Source organism: Numida meleagris, chromosome 3 (assembly GCF_002078875.1).
Source record: "Numida meleagris isolate 19003 breed g44 Domestic line chromosome 3, NumMel1.0, whole genome shotgun sequence".
Lineage (NCBI taxonomy): Eukaryota > Metazoa > Chordata > Aves > Galliformes > Numididae > Numida > Numida meleagris.
This window is the reverse complement of record NC_034411.1, coordinates 28,787,031-28,814,787: the sequence shown is the minus strand read 5'-3', so window position 1 is coordinate 28,814,787 and position 27,757 is coordinate 28,787,031. Positions and strand designations below refer to the sequence as shown.

Below are 27,757 nucleotides of genomic sequence, written 5' to 3'. Positions count from 1 at the left end.
CTTGAGTTGGAAGAGACCTCTGAAGGTTATCTAGGCCATCTCCCCCACAGTAGGTAAGGAAAAGGGTACTCTACCAAAACTGATTTATTGAAATGTCATTGAAAGTTTGTATTTTTATTGCTGTAGCTCTAGTTTACACATCTTTGTCTGTCCCAACTCATGCAGGCTACTTGCTGTGAAGACCATTCCTGTTTGTTTAATTCCCATCAGCACCTGAGACTGCCAGCTGTGACTGAAGTTCTATTCTGGTCAGTGCTGAGCTAACAGAGAACAAGTAGCATGCTCTGCTTTGATGATTTAGAGAGACATGAATACATGAATAGGAAGATAGACTGACATTGTCTACCATTTACAGAAGAGATGGACAAGTTGTCTTCCGCTGAACTCATTTTTTTTAAGAGACTGAATTTGCTCATCTATTTAACCTGATGTGAAGTTGTGTGGAGTAAAATCCTCTGATTCTGAACAACTGATCGTCTTTTGATGAGGCCTCTGTGCTTCAGAGGACAAGTAAAATGGTACTGAAACCTTTTTCGCCTGTAGGTTGCCAGTGACATTACTGCCAATAAACCACTGTCTTTTGACCTTTGTTTAGAAGATACGGTGATTTCACTATACTCATTCTAAATCATTGGTAGCCCTGGAAGAAGCAGAAAACTATTTATTTATTTTTTCTGTTAGTCTCTGCCCAGATGTAGAGCAAAGTGGCATGTACCTTAAGTCTGTTGATATTTTTAACTGGAAGACCAAGCTGGTAATGCAGGACAGAAGAAAAGTGTACTGAATTTTTTGCCGTTCTCTAACTATTGTAAGGAGTGTCACTAGTATGTAAGCCAGTACTTTGAGTTCTTAATTTCATCCCTTTCATGTGATCTTTCTCATCCAAAACTGATCATAAGTAATGGCAGCCTGACACTGCAGTTGTCCAGACTGCCCTCTTTGCCGGTTCTGCCCTGACAGGGGTAACTTGGAGTAGCAAGGTAAAAATTATGAAACCAGTGGTCTTTGGGAGGCACCAAGTCCTCTGCGTTTTGATTGAAGGTTAGGCAACGTACCTGATCCAGATTCCTCTTAATATATTAGAAATTACCAATGCAGCCATTGACTGTGTTTTTTTTTTCTGTTTTTCTTTTTCATGATCTCCAGGATGAATTGGATCTTACAGACAAGAACAGAGAGGCTATGTTTGCACTCCCTCCAGAGAAGAAATGGCAGATATACTGCAGCAAAAAGAAGGTATTACTATTGTCCTGATCAAAATGGCTCATGTGTAAATTCTGTGTGCATATGCATCATTACTGATACACATCTAGATGTGAAATACGTATTTATCCCCTGTTTTCTCAAGAACGTGATTTAAGCATTTTTATTGACGTGCGTACACTTGTGAGAATGTCGCACGATATTCATGTGTGATTTTTGAAGAACATGTCAATAAGTAAAAATCTTATGCCTCTCCATGTTGAATATTTTGCATGTTTCTTATCTGAGCAGAAATAAATATGTAGAGGAAAAAGCTTTAGGGATTTTTTAAAAAAACATTTGTAGAATACTCGGAATACATTTATTACTGAGATATTTCAGGATGGATTAAAATACATGAAGAGTAATAATATCTTAAAACCTGTCTGCAAAGACTTCCAGAGCTAATAGGAAATACTCTGTGTTGCATTATAAAGTGAAGGGTACTTGCTCCTGTCAGTTTGTGTGTGGTGTTTCTCCAGTCAAAATTTTCAACTTTGGACAAATCAGTGAGAGGGCCAGAAGAGCAGGAGCTGATACTTGAGTATCTTGGACATCGTTTTTCTAATGACAAGTGAAATCAAAGGTTTTATCACTGCTGTGAATCTTGTACAAGACAATTCATGCAGGAGTGATGTGGTGGAAATTTTTTGCTGCTGTAGGAAAGAAACAGGTAGTTGGATAAAAAGGTAGAATCATAGAATCATAGAATTAGCAAGGATGGAAAAGACCTACAAGATCATCCAGTCCAACCATCCACCCACCACCAATATAACCCCACTAAACCATGTCTCTCAACACAACGGCTAAACGTTTCTTGAACACCTTCAGGGACAGTGACTCCACCACCTCCCTGGGCAGCCCATTCCAGCACCTGTGGGTTCATAGTTTTTATTTCCCAAATATGCAAGTCATGCTGTGAGAGCACTGGTCTTTTATACGTAGGCCTGCATAGCAAAAGCTGGAAGGGGATGTTAAGATTTCTGTACTGAAGAAGGCAGCTTGAAACTTTGATGATTCTTCTGCAATCATTGTGTTTGCTGCCTTTCACATACTTGTTTTATGAGTAATTGAAGACCTTTGTTATGTGAGACTACTAGCCTGGCTTCCTTCCTCAGCATTAAATTAAAAATAAATTAAAAAAAAAATCAGCTTTCTTACCACATAATAAAATAAAACCTAAGTGAAACCAATTGGGTGGATAATTTGTATGTTTCTTGCTTTTGGTTGAGATGCATCACCGAGGGAAGTCAATAGCATCAAATTAGTTACAGTGCCTCTGAACTAGCAATAATTAGAGAAGTGTATAAAAGTAGCCGAGGTTCAGTTGTGCTTGGTGCTCTTCATTCTTCTTCCCACTAGTACATAGAGCTTGAGTGTGAAGGGAAGGTGAAGGCTGTTGTGATCCATGTCTGCTTTACATTTTTGCTGGCAGGCTTAGCTGGTTTTTTCAGCTCTGATGGGAGAGGATCTATTTGTAGCTGTCTTAAAGAACCACACATTCCACTTCTAGGACCAGTCAGCCTTGGCAGGAAGATTCAGGCTTTAATGTATTTAATATGTTGGTTGGATTCAGTACATTACACTTTTTTTTTTCTCTTTTTCCCTTAAAGTAGTGGATTTGATATAAGAATCCTGAAGACCTCCGTAGTTAAAGGAGCTGCATACTGGAAAATCTTTATAATACATTTATAGTGAAACCTCAGTTAGCTGAGCTCCAGCTATCCAAAATGATGTGCTAACTGGAACAGTATACTGTTGCCAGATGTCTATTCATTACATTGCAGATACTTTCAATTACTTGAAACCTTAACTGTCCAATGTTGTTCATTGTTTCCCCTCACAGTCAGTAAAATGATCCCTGCTGACACATCTCTCCAGCCTACTACCTAATCCACCTATCATTACTGTTCTACAGTGACAGAAAAGTGTGCTGCAGGCTTCCCTGAAGAGGAAAGCTGTCTTTTCCCCAAAGAATTTGTAATCTAATTTTGGCCACAAAGAGCCTGATACCTCACTAGACAGAGCTCCGTTAGCCATCCAAAGATCTCTGTCTTGTTGATGCCAAGTTCTCTACTATCTGGGAAGTGTGGACTCTGTGTCCACTCTGAGGAAAAGCTTTGTAAGGGGGCAAGAGCAAATGCTGTGCACTAGAAGATCAAAAAATACAAGTTTAGGGAATTGTTCACATTCATTAATCTCAGATGTCTTTTCTAGTCTAAAAATAATGGAAGGTCAGAGCTTCTTGATCTGCTCCAAAGGTGGCAAGATTAATGTCTGTGTTAAGTAAAAAATGTCACCTGCAGGAATGAAGAGCACTCCTCTCTGTAGGCACACTATCCTTTTATCTTGACAGTTAAACTTCAGTTATAATCTTTCATGGCACTTGTTCCTAGAAGGACATCCCTGTTGTATCAGAAGTCTCATTCTTACTGTTTCTGATATTAAATTTTTCTAAAGAAATGATGAAAGACACATGACTGCACACTTAGTTGTGTGCTGGAGACACAGCTTGCCTATCAGAGTGCCCTGGTACTCAAGGGAGTCTCAGATCTGGATGGAAATTTTGTGGTTGTGGGTGATAGCTACAGAGGAGTGTTCACTTTGTACCATACAGCCATATTTCCTTTGGTCTCTTTTAGCCATTCTAGATTTGCATTTGAAACCTCAAGCATCAAAACCGTATTTCTTATGATTTGATCTTAAAGAAGTATCTTCAGTTGGCAACTGCAGTGTCTGCTTCATCTCATTCGTTGAGCAGCTATTTGCAAGGAATAAAGGCTGACTATTGGAAAATGTTAACCTGTTCTCAGTCTCAGTTACCTTTCATCTGTAGAGAGTGGATAAGGAGAGATAATGAGTTGTCCTCATTTGCATTATAATAATCATTAGTCCTCCTTTGACACTCTACTCAAAACACCAGTCTTACACATTTAGATTGCCTCTTTCTCCACAGTATGAACTTCATCTGATGCTGTACTGAGTTATAAGTAGAGCCATACATACACGCATACTTTGCAAAGTTAAACAAGTTGTGTTTTTTGATATATTTTTTTTATTTTGTTTATTTGAGGAAAAATTTGTAGCAAATCTCTTTCCAAAGTACAGAAGTAGCTCTATCATACAGCTTCTCTCCGGACAAACAAGGCACCTAAAAGTTCAATCCTAATTAACTGTCTTCGACTCTCCTGTTTAGTTAACTTTTCTGCTGTCACTGTGATGTAGAGTAGTTGCATTCATTTAATTATTCAGTACCTACTCAGAATAGTAGAAGGGCTTGTGTTGGAAGGGACCTTAAAGCTCATCCAGTTCCAACTGCTGCCATGGGCAGGGTTGCCAGCCACTGGATCAGGCTGCCCAGAGCCCCATCCTTCCTGGCCTTGAATGCCTCCAGTGATGGGACATCCACAGTTTCTCTGGGCAGCCTGTGCCAGTACTCTGTCATCCTCTGAGGAAATAATGTCTAATCTAAATCTCCTCTCTTTTAGCATAAAGCCATTCCCCCTGTCCTGTCACTATCAGACAGTGTAGAAAGTTGGTCTCCCTACTGTTTAAATACTCCCTTTAGGTATTGGAAGGCCACAGTGAGGTCTCCCTGAAGCTTCTCTTCTCCAGGCTGAACAAGCCAAGCTTCCTAAGCCATTCTTCATAGTAGAAGTTCATTTAACTTTTTAAAACATTTGCAGTTCCATTTCACAAACTTCCAATTTGGTCCCATGCTAACTGTAATTAGGAAAATGTCTACATGTCAGAGTTTTCTGAGTTTCTCTGAGCTTTAGCCTGGTGGTATGCATTGTCAGCAAAATATGACCATAAAAAGTACAGCTTGATATTGTGCAGCTTGATATAATGCAAGATACTTCTGTTCTCTACTCCATGTCCAGGCAGAGCTCTAAGCAAAATCTCCAATTCAACACCAGCCTGTGTTACTGCTGTAAACACTAATTGAAAGCTAGCTACAATTCTGGATTCCAGAGAATATATTTCACGCTGAAACTTGGATACATCTTCCTGTTAAAATTAAAAATATAAAAATGAGCAATATGCATATATATGTGTAATACAAAATCTACTGGAGAAATTTAAGCTCCTTTTGCAGCTTTTGATATAATTACCTTACTCTAGTGGGGATGAAGAAAAAGAAGGATGCAGGTATAAAAGCTAAAGTTCTTGCTTTTGGGGGAAACACTCAGTTGAACACAAGGTCCTGCATCTACTGCTTGTTCTCGGGTTGCTGTGGTCTTTGTTTTTATACAAAATGTATAAAAAATGCAAAGTGTAGTCTCAACTTAGCTAAGATGGGGGAGCAGTTATTTCTCAGCTAGATGTGAGCCTGTGGGACTTTTCTTCTAGAACCCTGAGGTATTTTCTGTGCATTTAAATTTTATGGAGGCTCTAAGTAAGGAGACAGCATTGTATCTGTTGTGTTTAGATAGGAAGATCTCTGCAATTCTTGCAAAAGGAAAGAGAATTTGAAGAAATATAAGTTCTTTATAATAAGTGTAGATGTTCAGAGAAAGACGGGTATTCCCTAAAGAAGAGAGAAAATGAATCTTCATCTGCTGTCATTTAGTGGTGTGATATACCAGATGAAGATCACACCATTGTGTTGTCTGAGTATGAATTTTTGGTTTTGTATTGTCTATCCAAGCTATGAAAGCTCTTTTGGGGTTCATCCTTTCTCTATAAAGAGTGCCAAACACGTGGTTGTCTCATACTAAATGAATTGGTTGGTTTGAAGTTGTATTGTTTTCAACTCTATCTTTTTGCTCTTTTTTTTCCTCTTTGAAATACTTTTTCTGTCTGTTACTGATTTGGAATATTAAACTGTTATGGTTATGGATTTATAGCTGTAAGGAGCATTTAATATGTCCCTTATAAATTCCCTTCTTTAGAGCTGTTATTCCACATGCTGTATCTGGGAGTAGCAGATATGAACACACAAGATGATTTTCTGCAGTATTTGAGAAACCAATTGTAAGGAACCTGTTTGACAAAGCTTGGATGTGACTTCATGAGGGTTTTTCTCATATCTTTGCATGAAATATTTGTGGGAGAGGAGTGCTCCTACTCTCTCTTCCTCTGGAAAACAGAATAACACATCACACATGACAGGCTAAAAACAGGAGCTACTGATACACCACAGGAGACTGAAGAGGTTGTTTAGGACTTGGAGAGCCAAGTGAAAGTGCATCGCTAGCAAAATGATTAGAGTATCTGATGCATGCAGGGCAAAGGCTGACATGTACATTGGAACTTGACAGTTGGAATTAATCTCAAGTTTTCCATGCATCAGATAACTGCTTCTGGTCCTACTGATGCTTCAGAAGTTCATGGCAAGTGCTCAGCTTTTTGGTCAACATTTTGATTTAACTTAGTATTCAAACCTTGACAAAGACCCAAATAACTTGATCTAACTTTAAAATTAGCCCTACATTGTGCCAGTCCCGTCTGCCTGAGGCCCCTTCCATCCTAAATTGTTCAGTGATTTTGTGAACTGACCATAAACCAAGCTAAGAAAGCAGCTGTATGCCAACAGTAAGTCTCTGTGCAACTACTGTCTCCTGTCTTATTACGATGAGACACATTTCTTGAAGTATGCTTTAGCGGAATTTATTTGGTCCATTCTCAGTGCCTGGGATCCATAGCTGCTTTGGGATTGAATGACTGCCTGATTTCCTTAACTCGGGAGACTGCTGGGGAAATGGTCTAAAATGTGGAACTTCTCAAATGAATTATTTGAAAATAGACTTGCTTTCAGTTAGCCTGTGGCTCAGTGGAAATTTCATAACATTGGTATGTCACAGTGGGAGGATATTGTCCTTTGCAAACCATGGCATTCTTTCAGCTGGATGTCTGGAAAATGCCAGCAGTTGTAGAGTTAACTTGCTTTTCTCCCACCAGCATCTGTTCCTTTTTCTCTTAACAGAATGACTTCATGCTCAAATGTTTGGGATGATTTGTTAGCTTGATACCGACATCGGGTGATTCTGGTATTTTTAGTATAGGTATGGAAGATATTCACAAGGCTTCAGAAATTTGTTATAAGTGCAAGTAGGCTTTAGAACAGTAAATTCAGAAACTCTGCCCTATGACAAACTCGAAACACAACAGGAACCAAGAAAATGCAGCCAATGTCACTAATACAGGAACTACAAATATTTTGTGATTTGTAGTGTACTTGAAGCTCTTCAGTCTGAAAGATCTGTTTGATTGATAGAGCTTTTTAATGTGTATTGTAGGCTGAAACAGTCTCAGATTTGGGCAACGTGGTTATTAGAATGTAAACTAAAGCTTAAAACAGTACACATTTCCTTCTACATCATCTAATGCAGAGAAGGTGTTTTAGCTTCAAGAATAAAACTTGAGATTCATATAAGACACTGTCTTATTCTCATATAGTTCCACATAATGATTTTGGGCTCTTTTCTCATCCCATATCAGTATAAATTTGCTGCTGTTCATCCCATTACTGCTTTTGTGAATCAGCATACCTGAGGACAAAATTTGACCTTTTTTTTTAAGTTTATCATTAAGTTTCTATAAATGTATTTTGATTTTTCCCTACATTGTTAATTTCCTATCTGTAAGTACCTCAAACAGGTCACTTTGAGAAACAGTACAGTAGGCAAAATGATGTTAGACTCTTCTCTTAAGCATATGGTTTTAGCCCAGATTTACTCTACTAGCAGATTAAAGGATGACTTTGATGTTGAGGAAAAAATGCTTACACAATTCAGCTGGTATACCTTCATTACGGTATAGAATCATGATATCTGAAAGACCACAATGTAGCAGACATAAGAGGAGACACAGTTTTTGGAATGAGTTTTTACTTGGTTCATGTTTTCAGTGCTGCAGTGCAACTGTTAAGTTGCAGACTCATTTATTTATCCTAGTATAAGAGGCTATTTGGGGTCAGGGCCTTGAAATTATATATTTATTTATGTATAATCAGAAAGTCTTCTCTTTCCCACCCCCCCATGGGAACAGCATGGAATATTTTTAGTTTCTTCCTCCCTCTGCCTGTCTCTACAACAGGAAAAGTTAGTTGGTGCTTAGAAAATGCCTTTGCAGCTCTTTGGTTCAGAGTACTGAAGACACAAACTCCATAGAGATTTTATGTTCTTTGCTATAGATATTCTGAGTATATAAAATTTGAGTGTCCATCTTTCAGTTTCTGCATTTTTTAATGTGAGCTACTAGTTCTCCAGCTGAAGTAAGCACTCAAAAATCTGACCAAAAATACTCCTGAGTTTATACACTGGTATATTGTCATCATAATACCTAGTGTTTTGTTTCACATTACACTTGCATTCTGTGGGAAATGGGGAGAGATCAGTGGGAGCAGATTTGACCCTACTGTGGAAAAAGAACAACAACAACAAAACCAATTAAAAGAAAAAAAAATCACTCAAAACATTTATCCAGCTGTTATTCTGCTAAGATGATGTAATTCACTGTACTTAGAAACAAAATGGTAGTGAACAATCTGATTTTGCTGTATGGGAAGCACATGTAAATGCTGATTGTGTTTTAGCTGCTACCCCTGGGTTCAGTTCAGTCCTTGTCTGTGCTTTTTTGAAAGATCTGGGTCTTCACAATCCCAAGTATGAGTCAGTCCTGCAGAGATAATCCTTATGAGGTTCAATGAGGACAAGTGTAGAGGTCCTACACCTGGGGAGGAATAACCACATGCATCAGTACTTTTTCTCTGCATTCTACATTTCACCAAATGCCCACCAGCCTTTCAAAAGCCAGCAAATACTGAGCAAGAGGGGATCCTGAATTTCCTATCATTTCAGTGACAAGTTTGTGAACAGACACAGCAAAGAATTGTTTCCAGTATCTACTGACAGCCACATTTCCATTGCAGTCACATATGACAGTTTCAGCTTTGCACCTGATTCAAGGTGAAAAGCACATCATCTTCCCTGATATTCAACCACCTGCTGAAAGATATCTGTCATTCCAAAGAGTTTACAAGTACAACAGTTGAGAGAAATGAAGGCTGGGGGAATATATACAGTTTTACCCAAGTTTGTGGAAAGGAGAAAGAGAGACCGAGTAACAGAATAGTATAGATATTGGATTAGCAACCTAAAAATCATTGGCCTCTCTATTCTCACAATCCAACTCTGTCATCCTTCATAGAAGAGGCCCAAGAGCAGAAATGAGCTAGAGTAAGAAGTGCTGACAGTGAAAGTAGAGACAGTGGGCATGTTGTCCACATTGCCCACACTGTTAGGACAGTGAAGAAAAACCTTTTAGAGTTTGGCATTAGATAATTGTGTGTGTGCGCTCCTAGAGGGATTTGTCCTAGCTATGTTGTCTCTAGGTAGGTGTGTCCTCAGTAGTTCTTCATGAATTTGAGCCGGGCTAGAGACCTTTCATTCCCATCATCAAGGAGCAAACAGAGTCCCTGCTGTGAGTGGAAGGTGTCTTTTCATTTTATTTAGAAAAGATTGTAAGTAATTACTTGCTGGAGAAAAATAGAGCAGTACTAAAAGATAAACTTTCCGTGCAGCATGTGACAAGTAGGAGGTTCAGTTATGCAGCCTGGACTTCTTCTGTGGCTTCTCACTGTTGCCAAAAGAATGCTAGAAGGAAGAGGAGGAAAGGAAGTGAAGAAGGAGAAGAAAAAAGGGAATTCTTCCTTACTGTCCAATACCGGCAGCGTTGGAGTCCAGTTGAGAATAGTGCTGTTGAAGATGGAAAAAGTTAAGCTAAAAGCAGCAAGTCAGTTGTGGGGGAAGAATGCCCCTTTCTGTGTTCACAGCATGCTGACTATAAGGTGGAATAGTAAGTTGAACAAGGCCAGTTCTGTAATAAAAACGAATTGACAATACTTTTACATAGCACAGAGCCAAGAGAGCAGAGCTTCAATGTTAATGAAACAGAAAGGTATATCCCAGTGATGCTACTTCTTAGGGGCTGCTGGGATAGCAGCAGGTTGTTGGCTCCACCAGCCTCAGAAATCACTGCAGAACCTTGACCCTGACCTTAAGCTTACTGCAGGTTTACAGGGACAGAGCTGTGGTTCAGGAGGACAACGCCAGTCCCCAGCCACATGCCTGGAGAGCAGACATTGTCCATGAGAAATGTCTTTTCCTGAAGACCTTTTGTGTAGAATGAACATGAATTGACTTCCTGACGAGTAGAGTCCTTCACAGTAGAGATTTCCCTTCACCTCCAAAAGAAGATGGAATTAGGCAAGAGAAGGTTATCATCTAAGAACTCCTTCAATTAATTTGCAGAGAACTCATTAATTGCTTTATTTTGCAACACAGTACTTAAATTATAGCCTTATCAACTTCAAAATATCAGTTGTCCGAGTCTTGTGGAAGGTAGAGCAGTAACAGGTTTTAAACATTGAGTTCTGCTACTAGGAAAGAATGATTGTAGGCAGCAACACAGTCAGAAGAATATCAAACAGAACAACAACTTCCATGATAGAGGTGAAACTTGGACCAGAGAAAAAATGTTAATTACTGATAGACTTTAATAATTTAGTGCGATATCAGCTGTGTATCTAAGTAGATCTGTAAATACGGGGACAAGCTGTCATCTTGGTCACTGCACTGTACCTGTAAATAAGTGCCTGATAGCAGTGGGATCCAGATCCTGCAGCAGGGCTGTGTGTGTTTGAACAGGGACAAGCACCTTTGTGTGATCTATAAATAGCAAGAGGATGCTGATGCAGTCAGCCCTGGCAGCAAACTTGCGTCTGTCTGCATTGATGGTAGAAAGCCAAAAGAAGAGGAGACAATTGAACTTAAGAATATTCTTAAAATGTACTGTGCAACTTTGCTATAATTTAAAGTTCCTTAAAATGAGATTCCCTCCTGCAGCCTACTGAAAGTCCTGTGCCAAACGTGGCTATTGTAAAACTTAATTTTGTTTTAAATAGTACACTTATACAATTTATTTAATCAATGGTTCTGATCTTTCTTGGTTTTTTTTTGAAAAATAATCCTTATCTTCAGCTCAGTGCATTACACTAGCAGCCTTTCTCCCTGCTTTCCCTCTTTCCAGTCCATTTTCAGTGATAAACTACGTATCTGCATGTGTATGTATTCGAATGATCTGGAAAGTTTTCTGGAATGTAAAAAATAAAAGCATTATCTTCATCTCTATTAGACTTGTACTAATTAGAAGTAATTAATTTGAAATGATTGTTCTGAGTGGTAGATAAGGTTGGAAATGACATATTGTGTGTCTACAGCGTTCAAACTGTAGAGCTGCTGCATTTGTGACTGGGAAGCAAAAAAGGTGATGAATGGCATAAGCAATGCAAAACAGAGATTTAGCTGTATTAGTTTTCAGTCTGTGGTAGGGCAAACCATTTTTAACAAATGATTGATAATGTTTTGATTTTTAAAAATAAGTGAATGTGCACGACATTGAAGCTGCTTTCAGTATTAGGAAAGATTCCTAAGAAGGAATCTTAATTGTTCAAAAACTGTATCTCTTTTTTGCTTTTATGCTTTTAAATTCTGTTGTATCTTGTGGCAGTGAATTCCACAATTGTTTGGCAGCAAAAGGCATTTTGTAATATAAATAATAATATGAAGCCTTTGCTTCTTTCATTTGAAATGAGTACTCACTCAGTAACAAGCATCAGAGGTCATTATCAGGCCAATCAAGCTGCTGGCAGCAGGGCAAAGATCAGTCTAAATAAAGGAAAATAAAATAAAAACAGAAAAAAACCCTACAGTTTGCTAGGCAAAATATTGCAGTGTCATAATCCAGTGAACTTGAAGCGTGTATGACTGTACCTGACCTTTATAAGAGGCAATTAGAACTCCTCAGTTGCTTGCTCCAGCTAGCAATTATTGGGCATTCCCTTTTAATAAGTTATACAGTAGGCTGCTTTTGTGGCAGAAGGATTATTATCTGCACATCAATAGCTTAATTCCAGGGAGAGAAGTAATGTTTGTTTTTCTCACTCTGGATAAATTGTGCTTAAAGTGCTTGGGTACAGCTCCCTCCCCCAGAGCCTGAGAATATTTGTGTAAATGCTAGTCATGGCGTCTGAGAAATGGAGCAGCGACCACATCTGTCTATTGAATGGCTCAGTCCTACGGTCTGCCCTGTTTCAAAATTAACATCTCCTGGGACATGGCTGGCTTTTTGGAGGCATAAACTGTCTGAAAAGCTTGGATGTATTTTAGCTTCACTCCTGAATTACTATTTCCTCTCACAGCAGATCAAACACGTTTTGTGTTTTTTAATGAAAGTGCTTCTTATTTATGGAACTTTGGCTGCTCTGAACTGAGATGAATGTTAATGGATGAACAGTGTGTAAATGAACAGGTAAATGTTTCTTTGAAAGCTGTACCTCTCCTTAAAGAGAACTTGAAGAAAAGGCAGTAAGTCAGTCATGGAAAAAAGGGAGAATGGTGATTTGGATGAGAGTGCAGGATGTACGACTTGAGTGTCGATTGATTCTTGGCTGTGCTACAAATTTCCTGTGTGACTGCAAACTCTGTAATTGTCTGCATCCCATTTTCCCTATTTCTGCTGATCTCAATGAAAGGGAGGCTGAAAAACCTAATGCATGAAGTTCTGTCAGGACCTTTGACAGTGTGGAGCGCAAGGTGTTACTGAATTGTATTGTATTCAGCATTAATAGCAGATGTTGCAATAAGTTGAGTCATTTTAAAAAGCATCTGAAGGGAATGGAGTTGCACTTTTGGGAAATGAAATACAAATGATAGTCATTCTCCATCCCCAAAACAATCAAAAACCCAATGTTGTTTGTAGCGTCCAGAATATGCATGTGAAGAGCAACATTCATGTACTTCACTTTGAAACAGGAACAACATGAACGTGAGTCTAAATCATGCACATCTCAGATGAACATTCTATTATATAATCTGTTGTTCTGGAAAGTGTGGGGTGACTTCATCCTGAAGTACAGAATTATTCCTCAGCAAAGATTATATCTCAGTTGATGGATATCACATTAAAATTTAAAGTTTCAGTGAATTGATGGGTTTTCTTTTTTTTTTCCTTCAAAAAATTTATTTGCCATCCCAATTCCCTTTTTTTTTTACAATAGGATGTAAAAAAAACAACAAAACCAAAAACAAAGCCTAGCTACAGGGACTTATGCATTATGACAGGTATCATCTTTCAGTTCTTCTTGGAAGTTTTTAATTTCTTATACTAACTTGAGCCCCATAACTTACATTTTCTGAATTGAATTGATGATGCTGATCCGTTGGGCTTGATGATCTTTGTAGGTCCCTTCCAACCATTCTGTTTTGTTCTATTCTATTCCATTCCACCCTATTCTTTTCACCACATAAAATAACCCTTTACAATTCTGTGAGGTACCAGGATGATGCATGCCAGCTGCTGAGAGGAAGAACAGCATTAACCTTAATGTGGATTCTGCAGGCAAATTTAATTCTTTGTGACCCAAGTATAAATTTAAGCATAGTCTGGACGTCATACAGTGAACAAGCTGGAACAGGAATTCCTATTAAAGTATCCTTATTTCACATCCTTCATCTGTGTTTGCACACTGCTTTCATTGATGTAGAGGAACCCAATGAACAGTATCGTGATTCCTTGCCAACAAAACATTTTAAACCTTTTGAACATCAGGTACATGGCTTTTACCCATTCTGTTCTGATCAGTGCAAAGCAGTAAGGTCAGCTGCCTGCAGTTCTGAAAAGATCATTTTGAGGAGAAAGTCATGTTTCCAGTGAATAGATATCATCCCTATAGTACCCACAGTTATCGTATGGCATCCATAACATGTAGTGTAATTCTTGATGCATCTGTTCAAGGAAGAAATGTTATTTCAGTTGTATGTTAGAAAGCTTCATGAATCATCAGCCCTGGCAGTTTATCACAGGAGTGTGTGTGCAGGTAGAAGCAAATTCCATACAATGTTTGGACACCCGGAGATGCCAAGCAGCCACTGGTCCTGGGGATCTGGGATAGATCAACATTGCATAAAAACTTGGTACTGTGGAAACAGGAGAAGTCTGGACTCATTGTCAAATCAGTGCCTGTTCCTAAGTCTGGGAATGATTTCCTGGTGGAGTTTCAATTGTCATGTCACTCTTATCTCTTCCTCATTCCCCATCTGCAAGAAGGAAGATTTGTAACATTGCTAATCTTACGGATTTATTTTTTTAATGCTTGTAAATGGTCAGATTTTCAGGAAATGCTCTAGAGAACTGTATGGCATCGTCTGGAGTCCACTTGGTGCAGTGTGAAATACCAGTGCATCTTTACCGGAAAGTGAAACCCAGTGCTTGCCCCCAAGGAGTTTCAATGTAGGCAGTTCTTGTCCAGACTTTCCCCGTGCTCTTTATTTAAGGACTCAAATCATCTTGAAAGAAGCACCCATCATATATACAAAGGCTTCTGTTTTTATTAAATCCACAAATATTTGGCATTTCTATATGGTTTCAGTAACTCTAGTGTTTGGTACTTCTTAATTATATCTGTTACGATTGCAGTCTTTGTATCGCAACTGTTTGTTCTGCTGACATGGCAGCCACTAAAGGTCTCTGCTCTCTATAGAACAGCTTGTCCAAGGGATCCAGTCTCCCAGGATTCTCAAAAAGATTTTTAGGATCAGTTTAGATGTGCAGACAATACTTTGTTGTATTCTGTTTCATTTTGATTGGTTCAGATGGTTCAAATACTTGCCCTACTCCATTAAGTCCTATTTTGGATGAAGTCATAAGTTCCACTTTCCACCAAGCAATGGAGCCTGTCCAAATTAGTGTCAAAGCCTATATAATACCTTGGCTATATTGCAGGCTTGTATGGTATCAGGATCCTGTTTTCACAGCAGTTACATAGTTGTTACTCCAGTGAAGAATGATATGGCCCCTTATAAAGTCCACAGGCTGACGTCTGTTTTTTAATGCAATATTTACATTATTCAAGGAGCTAAAAGAAGGCTTTGCTTTAATGGATTCCTTCAGCTGATGTTTTCCCTTACACAGATGGGTTATTGTTTCCAGCTCTTGATGCCTATGTGGCTTTGTATGTTGGGACCTCTTCTCTTTTTCTTCTTTTTCTGAGTCTCTTGGAGCAAGGAAAATGGTTTTGCCGTCATCATCAAGGTGCCTTGCAGTATCCTCTGAGGTTTTGTTTAGGGATCAAAATCCTGAAGATACTAAGGGGGAAAAGACCCAAACCAACAACAAACAGCGAAAAAACCCACAATAAACAGCACTCTTGAATTGTCCACCCCCGTACACAAATACACTTTTCCCTTTTTTGTGTTCACATCAAAAAGCACTAAACAAACACAAAAATAAAAACAAGAATTTCTTTCTATTTTTGGTTTATCTTCCCCTCTCTGAAAGAAAATGCGGTACAATTTCTTACCATGGGCAGCATTCATCATAATTTGGGCAGTGAGATGTTTTCTCCAGTGGCTCTGATGCTACAGGTGTGAACTGGTGTCTTTTGTGAGAATGTCACCCAGATGACTACTGTGAACAATACTGTGTGTCACTTTTCACGTGTGAACATGAATTAGACATGATCCAGTCTTTAGGGGACTGTTTTTTTTTCCCCAATTTTAACTAAAACTAAAAACTAAACTAGCCTTGTGATCTAAGAGTTTGCACCAATTTGCAGTGGACAGAGAATGATCAAAAGTAGGATTCACTAGGGACCTTATTTCATTTGCCAAGCTGATCAAATATACTGATATAATTTGAGGGACCAGAGTCTTTTCATCTGTGGTTGTGATTGTGAAGTTTCTAACGGTTTGGGTGCTTGCAGAGAATTATTCAGAATTCTGAATTATTATTTTTGTATATCTCTCCTGATATTCTTCAGGTTGCATGTCTAAACTAGATAACAAGAGAGATTAGTTGTGGCATTCTAGCTTTTACATATATATATATATTTTCCTTTCTATGGAACTTTGCTGAGAAAAAATATTGTAGCTTACGTTTGTACATAAATGGCGGATTCAGGCAGTCCTTAATTTTTCTGTGTTTGTTTCTTTACTTGCAGCTAGGAATGGAGGCAGAAAGGGAAGAGGGAATATACATATTCCCTGTTCTGAAAATCTTCTTGTCACTTGTATTCTGCAAACAATTACAGCTGTCATTTCTACGTTTATAACTCTATATAGAGAAAGAATATGGTGGCTTATCCTGGTTCTCTGCAGAATGACCTTTAATTCACTGCATCTGGATTAGCTGCCTATTTCTATTGTTCTCTTTGGAGATGATAAGATTATCTTCTAAAAATGATTATGTATTAATCTATTGCATATTTATTTTTCCATTAGCAAATTTATATTTTGACTTTTCTATGAGAGCTAATGACCTGCTTAGTGCAAAGTGGTTGTCAGAGTTCTTTCTGCAACTACATATAGTGAAGGGAAATCAGGCATGAAAGGCAACGTATCAATACTATGTGATGTGTCAATTCTAACTAACTACTAGGAGGAAGTTGCATATTTCTGTAATGTGTCATTTGGCATGGATTTGGGTCCATTAGACTGCTGTTGACTACAATCGGGAATGGGAAGAAAGGAAAAACAGCAAAACTTCTTGTTTCATTTGAGAAAGGTCATCCTGTTCTTAATTGCACCATTTATTACTGTGAAGTGGTGGAAGCATGGCAACTGTTGTTGTAATTGGTATCTCTTGCTACTTTGATAGTCTCCCATATTTTTCATTCAGCAGTAATCTTAAGAAAGAGTTGTGTGCTGTCTACAATGTGTCTGTCCTGCAGTTCTTTGCTAGGTGTAGAAAAAGCTGTTTGATTCATTGTTCAAAGAATGTTTAGACGTTGTGTTGAGGGACATGGTTTAGTGAGAACTACTGGTGATAGGTGGACAGTTGGACTGGATGATCTTGTAGGTCTTTTCCAACTGTGGTGATTCTGTGATCCTGAATGGAGATATTCCTTTGGTCCACATGTTGGAAGTCCATGGGAGTGAGGAGAGGGTAAGAAAATATCGAAGTCCCAGCCTTGATTTTACTTCTAATTCCAAATACAAAGATTTTGATGTGGGTGGAATTGTTGCCATTTGTGTTGGTAGGTAGCCTGATACAAACTTGTCAGATAGAGTGCTGTTTTCTCAGCATGGTTCAACAGGGATCATGTAGAGTCATTTCTCATCTCTAAACCTGACAGTTCTGAAAAGCTGAGGTACTCTGATGAAACTGCACATTTAATAATGTTCCATATATATGGAGTAAGCTTTCATACAAAGACGATATTGGTGAGATCCATACAGTCTTCAACCATCTTTGGAAATCCTTAGGATTTGTCAAGCAGTTCAGTCTCTTATCATATGTTAAGAGTCTCAATACAAATTACTGGTTCTTTATAATGGACAATTAGGATCCTAGAAACCAACTCTCATTTTATTGATGACTGTTACACCTATCTAGAAATAAATAGATCTATTAGAATGAAATCTCATTTCCATTGAACAGCCAAGGAACCAGAAAATTTGATTCTCGGTAGCAAATCTTTTGTTAGAAGCTTAGCTTGACTGAGTTTAGTCTAGTGAAGTATCCTTCTGATGGATTATCTGGGAGGCAGAGATGTAAAGATAAATATTGCTGCTACTGTAACTAAGGCGATGCTGTTCTGTTCCTTCAGGTGTTTTGAGTTATTGAATAACTTTTGTGATTTATCAAGTCAAAATGCCTTTTGGCTTCTTTTCAGATTTCTCGTCTCCTTATGTTTTCTCCATAGGAGATGTTAAAGACTTTTCTTGGTGAATTGCCTCATCACTCCGGAAGTGGTGAGGCAGAATAATTTTAAAAATCTGTCAGTATAAAACTACAAAGCATAAACCTGTTATCTAAAAAATGTGCAGTCCTCCTGTTTGGAAATGTTGTCAGTATGTTTAAGGGGCTGAGGCTTGCCACTTACATATTGAAGATAACCAAGTCTCTGTCAAGCTTTGTAATTCTTTGTGTAATAACCTTAGCTGAAGGGGATTCTTTTCTCAAGAATGTGAGGAGGAAGAACTACAGTAAAGACCAACGCATTGAAGAATCCCAGGTGATTCTACAGCAGCACTTTATCCTGCAAGGACGTCATGCATAACCTTATTTAACTTTTTGTTTCAGGAACAAGAAGATCCTAATAAGCTTGCTACCAGCTGGCCAGACTACTACATTGACCGCATCAATTCCATGGCAGCAGTAAGTTCCTTCTTCTTGCACAGAAAGGGAAGATTTCCTTTCATAGAGATCTGTTTTTTTTTCATCTTTTCTTTCAGGAAGAAATCTCTGAAGAGGAATGTTAGCCCAAGTGCATGACTTGTTTGAAACAGGACTTGTAAAAGAAGAGCATGTGTCTTAAGAAAGAGACCTGCTCTAGCAGAGTAGACTAGATAACATCATAAGCATTTTCCAGTTTTTTATTTAAATGATACATAGAACTGAAGGCACTCAAGTTAGTTCTGGAATGAAAATTCAGAGCTGGAGTAATGAGATTTATGATTTAAAATGATTGACATGCCGGCTCTGAAGCCTACATCAATTTATGGCACTGATCCTTAGAACTCTGCTCATTGGCACTGGACCTGAAAAGAGAGGACAAAAATGTCTTTGTGCCCTTTTTGAATTCCTGTGCAATTCAAAAACAACTTGCAGCTGGCTTTAAACTGTGGTAGACCATAATGATCTTGTAGAGATTTTCATGCTCTTGAATGTTGATGGAGCACAAAGGTAATTCAGCTATGACCTCTGTTTTGAAAATCTAGAGAAGTGTTAATGTAAAGCTAGCTTTCTGCACTCGCACACACTTGCGCTCGAGTCTTGGCAGCTCTAGCCAGTCTGAAGCAGTGACAATTGGAAGTACCTTTTTCCAAAACTATACTTGTAACTACAGTTTGCTTTGTTGAGACCTGTGTGTGGCTGTGCCAAATAAAGGTGAAATAATGTGGATCTTCAAGATGAGTAGGGAGGGCAGCCTGTAACTACTATATTTCATATAACAGACTATATTTATGATATGTTATATCATGGATAAGAGTCAACTGAAGTCTCTGTTTACTCTTCAGAACAGAAGAGCAAAAGGATTTTAATGAAACAGAAAAGTAGCCATTTGAAAACAAGGTTACGTTTGTTTTTGTTCAGTGGTTTTAAAGTAACTTCTAACTAATCTACCAAGTAACACTGAGTTTATTAGCTTAGTAGAAAAATTAAAGAAAAGGTGGTTGTTCTTATAATATAATATCCACTTATATGCAAACAGGCTGATAGAGAAATATAAGGCTGTAACGCCTTAGACATCAGATATGAGCCAACAAGTTATTTGTGGTAAATTTTCTTTCAGTGTCCTTATTCAGTAGCTTAGTAGTGTGTGTCTTCCTCTGAAATGTCTTGTAGATCTGGCCACCAGCTCAAGTAGAACACCTGCACGTAGTGGTCACTGACTTTTGTGATATGGTAGACCTTACATTTTCAAGTTTGATCCTGTTACTAATTTCGTAGTCAAATTTTGCCTCCAGTTATTTATGTGCAGTGTTAGCTCAGCCTTTTTTAAACAGTTGAGCAGTGTTGATGACAGAAGTCAGTTCCAAATATCTTAGGTTCCTAACATCTTATTTGTTTACTTATGCCCATATGCTTGATTTCTAATGCCTTCTATATACCTTTATTGTGATGGTTATGAGGTAGAAAATGTTTTCATAAAAATAATGCCTTAATGGATACCTTATACTAATGTATTTCTCCTTGTGAAATACGTCTTGCTCAGGAGAAAAGCAGGACTTTACAAGCTACTATAACCTGTTGTAAGAGGATAAAAGTTACTTTCTACAGTGGATCATTAATAGCCAAAATGATCAGCTTCCTTCATGCCAGATTTTCTTGGGGCAGAATAATGGAACAAAAAGAATACAGACTAGTTGTTAGAAAAAAGATTGAGCTTTTGTGCCTGGCATGGCACTGTGCTTTGATTTCTTGATTGAACATATTTGCTCTACAAGGGCCATTAAGGGAAAAAAAAAAAAAAAAAAAAGTATGAAACCTTGCAATGACACTGAGCCAAATATTTCTGGCAGGATTTGATCCAAGGCCTTTTGAATCTACTGAAAGTTTTTCCACTGATTTCAGTGACTTTTGGACTAGTCTTTAAATCTGGAGTGAGTATGTACATCTCACTACTGTAAATCTGGAGCAGTTCCATGGAATGAGACTATGTTTTGGCCTATGTTTCTAATTTTAAACACATTTTAAGAGCACCAATAAACACCATCCCTGGTAATGTTGTTTGCATGGCTCAGCACTGAATGATTGCTAACCTTTTACTTAGCTTCCAGCCTCAAGATTTACTCTTATACTTGAGGTGTTAAGAAGATACACTGAGGTTAAACCACTGCTTCTGATTTACCACTTACTTGCTTCAATTTCAGGCAGGTGAAGCTTGGTTGACTTGATTTCACAGGGGTTGTATCAGTGGAAAACTGGAGCGACACAGCTGAGAAACAGCTCCAACAAGACATGCTCTCTTCATTATTATTTAGACCTCTGAGATTCCTAACGTCCAAATGGTTATTTTGGGTCCTTTATAACTTCAGTCCTAAATTTAGTGATGGTGAGAGTGGCTTTTTTTTTAATTATTTTTTAAGTGCATCCAAGTGAAATTGGCTCAGAAGTAGTAAAAGAAAACCTGTTTCATGTTGCTTCCTGACACTGTGTAGTCTGCTTCATTTTGTGTCTCCTGGGCACTATCAGGCATTGCTATATTTTAATTAGAAATGTGGTAAGAAATACTGGAGTTGAAATGGCAGCAATAAACACAGAAGTGTTAGTTTAAGATGTTTTAATTCTTGCTTTTTTCATAATAAAATTTAATCTTTGCATCTCATGTGAATTAAGTACGTAAGAATCATTTTACATGCAGCTTTCACATCTTTTTCTATATCCTTTTGTTTAACTGCAAGCTTGGATTTTATATATTAGCTTGACAGAAAAGTTCTTTCTTCCCACAGATAAAATGAAAATGGCACTGTTATCCCACTGAGATCCTTATGTATCTTTTGGTGAATTTTGGCAGGCCAAGGCCTCCATGCTCAGGGGTCCTTTTCTCAGAAGATGTGCTGCAGTGTTACTCATCATATCTGTCCCTCACACACTATGCTTGAGAGCCGTGTGGTGATTCCAGACATGTCTGACATTCTCTACTTGTAACCTTAGACCACCATGTTAGGAAGCACTTTCACAGTAGACTTGAGGTCACAGAATCCTAATCCAGTTCACAAAGCCATGCATTTTAGGCATGATTTTCTTCCCACAACTGTTTCTGTCACTGTGACTTTTTAAATGTTACCAGTTTTTAATCCTAATTCTCACAAGAGTGCATAACAGTAAAACTGGATCTCTTTACTAACCTGCGATGCACAATTCTATTGGAGGAAATGTCCCATCCTTCGGGTATTCTGACTGAGAGGAAAGGGCCAAGTAGATCCTTGTTAGAGGGTCTTCTAGACCTGCTCCTGAGAGAAAGGGGTGGCTGCTAATGATATTTAGAAAGAGGAGCTTGCAAATTTGCCCAGTTCTCTGATACCTACGTGCTATCAGCAATGCTAGTAACTGCAGGCAAGTTGCAGGCCCACAATCAGGGACCATTTCCATTATCAAGGACATTGCCATCTACTGCTGATTTGTCAACATGTAGAACTTCTTTTCTTAAAAATACAGCAGCTGTCCTGTTTATATCACAAGTAAAGCACATCCCTATGCTCCTCCTGTCCTCGTCACCCCATGATGCTATCTGCTTGGCAGCACAAATAAACATAACCCTCACTGTACTGGGCAGGAAAACTTCTGACAGCACTACTTTGTTTTCATGAGTTTGTCTGCACCTGCATTTCCAGGGAGAGATTTTCAGATAAACAGCAGTTTTTTTGGAGAGATGGCTCAGCTAAGAGTATGAGATGGAGATCAACAATAATAAATACAGCTGTAATCAGGCCCTTTTCCTTGACTCAGTGAGCACTTGCTCAGGGTAGAACAGCTTCATAGGATATCAAAAATATTCATTTGTCTTCCAACATAATTTAGCAGGTGCATAATAACTCTCCTCTGGGTTCGATGACACCTATGTTACTTCAAAATTATTTTCCTGAATGTTCTTCTATTTTAATTACATTTATTCACAGCTTATTTGTAGTTTATGATTTGTAGTTTGCTCTCTTGGCTCAAATCTAACACAGCTAGAAATACGATGCATGTTGAATTTCAGCTGACCTCTTTTCTTTAAAGAAATGTTTTAAGTTGATATTATCCACATATGTCATAGGAGGCATGGAATACAATAATTTGTTAGCAAACTTTAATTTCATTTCACTTCAATTATTTTTGAAGATAGCATTTTATTAGTTGTGATTTTAGATAAGGTCTAAAGAAAGAGCTTGCACTACTGTGATGACTTAGAATATCCGGGATGCTTTTTCCTGATTTATTCTATTTGCTTCATTTTTCTTTTTATTGTGTGAGACTGGCAGTGAAATTAAATCAATCATATAATGCCTTTCTGCTGCTAGCTGACTTTGTGTGTATGTCTTTTTCTTGCATGTACTGTCATTTTGGTATTCTATTTGCTTTCCCAGAGGAATGATTAGCCATTAGGAGAAGGTGTGGAAATTTACACTGTGCTAAGATTTTTCAAATCTTCGACTACTTGAAGTTTTACATGTATAATTCTGTGTGGATGATTTTTTTCCTACATGAATAGGTTGTTCTGGTTTTTTGTTTTGTTTTGTTTTTGTTTTTTTTTAATTGGCAAATCAGATCACTGGATATCATGCTTTCCTGGGTGATGCACTTAGACTGGAAACCTTCAAATGTGCAAAATATGCATATGAAAAGAGCCTTATGTACTGCATTTTAGGGACTGGATAAGGACCTGGGAACTGTTTTGTTTCCTCTTCCTAGAATATTTGGTTTGCTGGTGGTAGCTAGCTGCATCCTCAGCACAGCTGACGTTAGTCCAAGAGTGCAGTTTGTAGTTCAGGAGCAATTCATTGGTCTGCCACATTAATGAAATCCAGCCTCAAATAATGACAGTTCCCTCCAATCTTGTCTCCCAGGCACAGTTGTATTTTCTATAACTCTTGCTGAGAAAGTTATTTCTTAATGTAAATGCATGACCAAGCTATCTTTAGAGAGGGCATGAGTATTTAAGTTCCTGGCTGTGCACAGGAGTGAGAAATGAAGGGCTCTTGGCTTCCTGCAGCTTTAGAAAAGGGGTTTTCTGTAATTGCACTCAGTTGTAAAGGCAGGATTATTTGTGTTTGTTTCATTTGGAAATAGGCCTTTTTCACTCTCAACAAAATACTGTTGAGCACCTTCCTGACATCCGTTCGCTTCCCACCCCACGATGGCTCAGAGCAGAAATTAAACTGTTGTAGGAATGGGAGCGCCCTTCAAAGGAGCATTTATGGACCAAAGGAAAGGTGACCAGATGGGCCATCACCCAAGAAAATACAAATCAAACCTCAAATCACACCCCAGGACTCTGCCATTGAGATTGCATAATACCTTTTCAGGGTTTCTGTTTATTTTTCAAAGAGGGGAATCATATATGGCTTGGCTTAAGCATTTCAATTTATGTTTCTGGCTGTCGGGGGATGCTGGCAAAAGATAAAACATCATCAGCTCATTTTCCATCAGTAGCGCTCTGTCATTCCATTAAGGCAGGAAATAGCTTGCTCTGTTACTGAGTGAGTTTGACTTTAGCGAGGATCAGAGAGTGGACCCCTAGAGTTAAACACATCTCGTTATGCCAGCTGTTCAGCATAAGACAGCAATGACATGTAGCCAAATGGCCACCCTCAGGATCTGACATGTGTTGGCACCACATGGTTTCCAAAAGCAAGCAACATGGGAGCATTTCCAAGGGAAGTGAGGTGGTGGGGTAGGAGGGCTAAAGGGAGTTCCAATGAGAGTAAAGTTTTCTTTGGTGCTTGCTAAATAGTAAAATAAAGACATATATTTTGCTGTAATGTACCATAATTGTAGGTACTCAGATTCCACCCCAGAGAGGTAAAATATCTGAACCTTTACAGATAATACTAGTTTAATTGGGGCATTCATTTGAGAAGGGGTTCAGAGCTGCTTTCCAGATACCACTGAGTGGTATCTCCCAGAAATCCTGCCAGTAAGAAAGGCATTTATCCTCTCTGTTTTACGATTAAAGAGCCTAAGATAACATAGCTGTAGGCTAAGAATTTTCATATTGAGTCTTGACTTTTTGTGAAGTCACACATTGAAGCTGTGAGGTTGAATGGTGCATGTGATGGGCACTGAGGAGTATTGCTTCATATCCACAAGGTTGTGGCGGTGCTGAGTGCAGATCTGGAGCCCTGATTTTTCCTGGATTACCACTTGGATTTCTTAATAGCATTGTTTTATATTGAGAACTTTGTGTTTTATGTGTATTCCACTAGTCATCTCTCACCCTAATACAGTGACCCACAGCATCTTCAATTCCAGATGATAGCAAGCTGTGTACCAGGGGAAAAATGATAGAGGTAGTTCTCAATAAGAAAATGTGAAAATATAGACTCTAGTCTCTGCATGCTTTGATTTTCTTGTTAAAAAAAAGGGACGAGGATTTTATGATACTCTAGCTTTTTGCAGTAAATGTTTCTCATTAGCAAGGGTGAAGTGTATACAAAAATCAAGATTTTAAACCAGGTAAAATAATTTGAGTAGGGAAAAACAGTCAAACTTTTAGATACACAAATTGTAACCCAGGATACTCGCAAGCTGTCTAGTCATTTGAAGAAAAGGCTTTTCTGCTTTGAAACTTGACACAGAAGTTTTGTTGTCTTTCTTTTTTTTTTCCCACATCCCTCCAGCTATGTCAGTCTAATGAGGTCTTGCATCTCCGTACATATTTTGCCTCACGTATCCATAGATCACCACAGCGTATCACCATTCCAAATTAGGTACAGCATGAGGGCATCCTGGCATATATGATTTTTGGGGAGTAATCTGAGAATCCTGGTTTAGCTGGTGTGGCAAAGCAGTATGCTGCTGCCAGTCCATGAGCGGCCTCATCTGGATTCAGTTTTGTAGCTGAGACACTGCTTTCCTGGTGAGAGGTCGGCAGGCACCTCTCCATGGGTTGATGGGACAGTTGTTTTTCATAATTCCTGGCCCCTCTCGTAGCTTCCAGGCAGCTCAAGCTTTTCTGATTGTCATCTCCTTTTCTGAACAGATGCAGACTCTGTATGCTTTTGATGAAGAAGAAACAGAAATGAAAAATAAAATAGTTGAAGACTTGAAGACAGCTCTGCGGACTCAGCCCATGAGGTAATGTTGTTCTTCTTTCATCGCAATTCACTGCCTCCCTATGGTCAGATGTGGAATAAAAAAGACTGGCAAAGACAGAAACCTCTTTGTTTCACCTCACACAAGTGTTCTCTAATAGTTCAGACAATCCACAGAGAGCCCTACAGTTCCTGTTCCAAACCTGTCTAGCTGGAAGGGCATATTAATGTTGAAGCATATAGCTTCAGGAAAATAAAAAACAAATTCTGTTGTGAAAAACACGTGGCAGATCTGTGCAAACACGGGTGAGGACTGTGAAGATCAGACTTACTAACTTCGTAGCCCCTTGAGCACCCCATGTGATCTGATTTATGACAGGCAAGATCTTAGCCTCTGCTATGAACTTTGAATTCAAACTTCCTCTTATCTGTAGTAATGTGAACTGTTTGGCACAAAGCAACTAATCCATCTGACTTCACCTGGTTTGGCATTCTTCCTGGTCTGTGTGTAACAGCAGCATGCAGAAATGTTGAGGCTTTGTTGTGTACTATGTCTTTGAAGGTAAGGTCATCTTTGTTTTTCCAAGATCAGTGCTCTGAACAATTGCAAACTAACTAGCATAGGAACTTTTTGCATTTAACACTTAGAAGAAAATTGTGCTGAAGCAATAACCATAGCTGATACAATGTAGAGGAATATTTGGTCTGAATATCTTTGTATTAAGACCAAAATAAGCCAAATGTGCTTGTATGTACAGTATACTGAAGTCACACAGGTTTTGGGGATAAAGAAAAAGTAAACAAATGAAATAAATAATAATATTGAAAAACAACAACAACAACAAAATCTCTCAAGAGAATTTGCACTGCAGCTAGGTTGAGTTGAGCCTGCTCCTGCATTGTGTATAGACATGTGAAGGAAACTGAGGGAGCTCTAGGAATTTAAAGTGCTGAAACATCTCCTTTCTGTAGCCAGCAAGCAAATATAGAGGGCCAGCAGACCTTATGGTCTCTCCCTTCATGTGTGAGTGTCAAGATACTGAGTGATCACTAAGAGAAAAGTGAATAAGGAAGACAAAAGGTAGAATGAAGTCTTCAGCACAGAGGAGCTTTTTCTGAGATTCACTTGCAATCAGACTTCTTGTGTTGTGACCCAGAACACTTTGTGGTGGCAGGTTCAGAGCTGGAGCTCTATTACAGAGACCCTGTACTGAACAGAACATGGTAAAATGTAGCTCAACTTTATGTTAAAATGGACACTGAGACAACTGCCAAACTCCCAATTCTCACAGGGATTTTTAAACCTGTGCTGTTGAGACATGATGTTGCAACTCTGTTACACTAATTTGGAGATGGTGTGATGCTTCCTCTATGAAAATAATAGCTTTCTAATATTATTGAATGTCCCAGAGTAGCCAGGCATCTCTGTTACATCCTGCCGAAACGCTTCGGTGGCCACCATTGGTTGTTTTACTCCATCATTTTGAATAGGACATCCCAGCCTCCTTCCTGAGATGAAGGCAAAAGAGAAGAAGAGAGAATTGAGCTTTGCCCAAAACCTTGCAAGGTTTTCCAGACCAGACCTATAGTGCTTCTGCTGGGTCCCCTTGACAACAGGCTGTTGCCTCATCTGTTTATAATAACCCTAACAACCTTCAGTACAAGCATCTATGAGCTGCCCTATAAAGTGTTCTCTTCTAAATCACTGCCGATGGTTATGGGGCTTTTTTTTTTTTAAATAGTTAAGCCAAGCCAAATTTTAAGTTAAGTCCTATGTCTCAACTAATTTCCAGCGACTCAATTCGTTAGCTGCCAAATAGGCTGCATGCCAGTGACTGATCAACTAGCCAATTTCTTCTTGATGGAAAGGTTGCAGTAGAGAGGCCCTCAGCTCCATCAAATCCCTCTCATAAGCAGTACTATAACCAAGCCTTCAAAGTACTAGTCTTTCCAGTTGAATTTGGACATCAAATTTTTCCTTACCACTTCTGTTCGTCAGACCTCTGAAGAAAATAGATACCTACATTCACGCAGAATAGACTGTCTGGAATCCATTTGTGATGGTAGAGTACAGAGGGGCTCTGATAGCTTACCAAAAGGCTCCTCTGCTTGAATTCTCCAATCTAGGCCAAAATATGAAAAATGCATATGTTTGACTGTGTTTCATTTTACTGTAGAACTGTGTCTCTTGTAGTAGAAAATGCAGAGTAATGGCACTAATCTGTGCCTCTATTCCAAGCCACTAGTTCTAGTACCAGCAAACTCTG

At 38.6% G+C, this 27,757-nt stretch overlaps 1 protein-coding gene across 9 annotated transcripts in view; it reads left to right on the top strand.

Moving 5' to 3' along the window:
- Positions 1-27,757, top strand: part of DAAM2 (dishevelled associated activator of morphogenesis 2) — a 210,938-nt gene that overhangs the window by 119,227 nt on the left and 63,954 nt on the right. For all 9 annotated transcript variants that reach the window (XM_021392989.1, XM_021392990.1, XM_021392988.1 and 6 more), the window contains 3 exons: positions 1,147-1,236; positions 18,331-18,405; positions 25,439-25,533. In XM_021392989.1, coding sequence (XP_021248664.1) covers positions 1,147-1,236; positions 18,331-18,405; positions 25,439-25,533 — 260 coding nt within the window. The remainder of the gene's footprint in view (positions 1-1,146; positions 1,237-18,330; positions 18,406-25,438; positions 25,534-27,757) is intronic.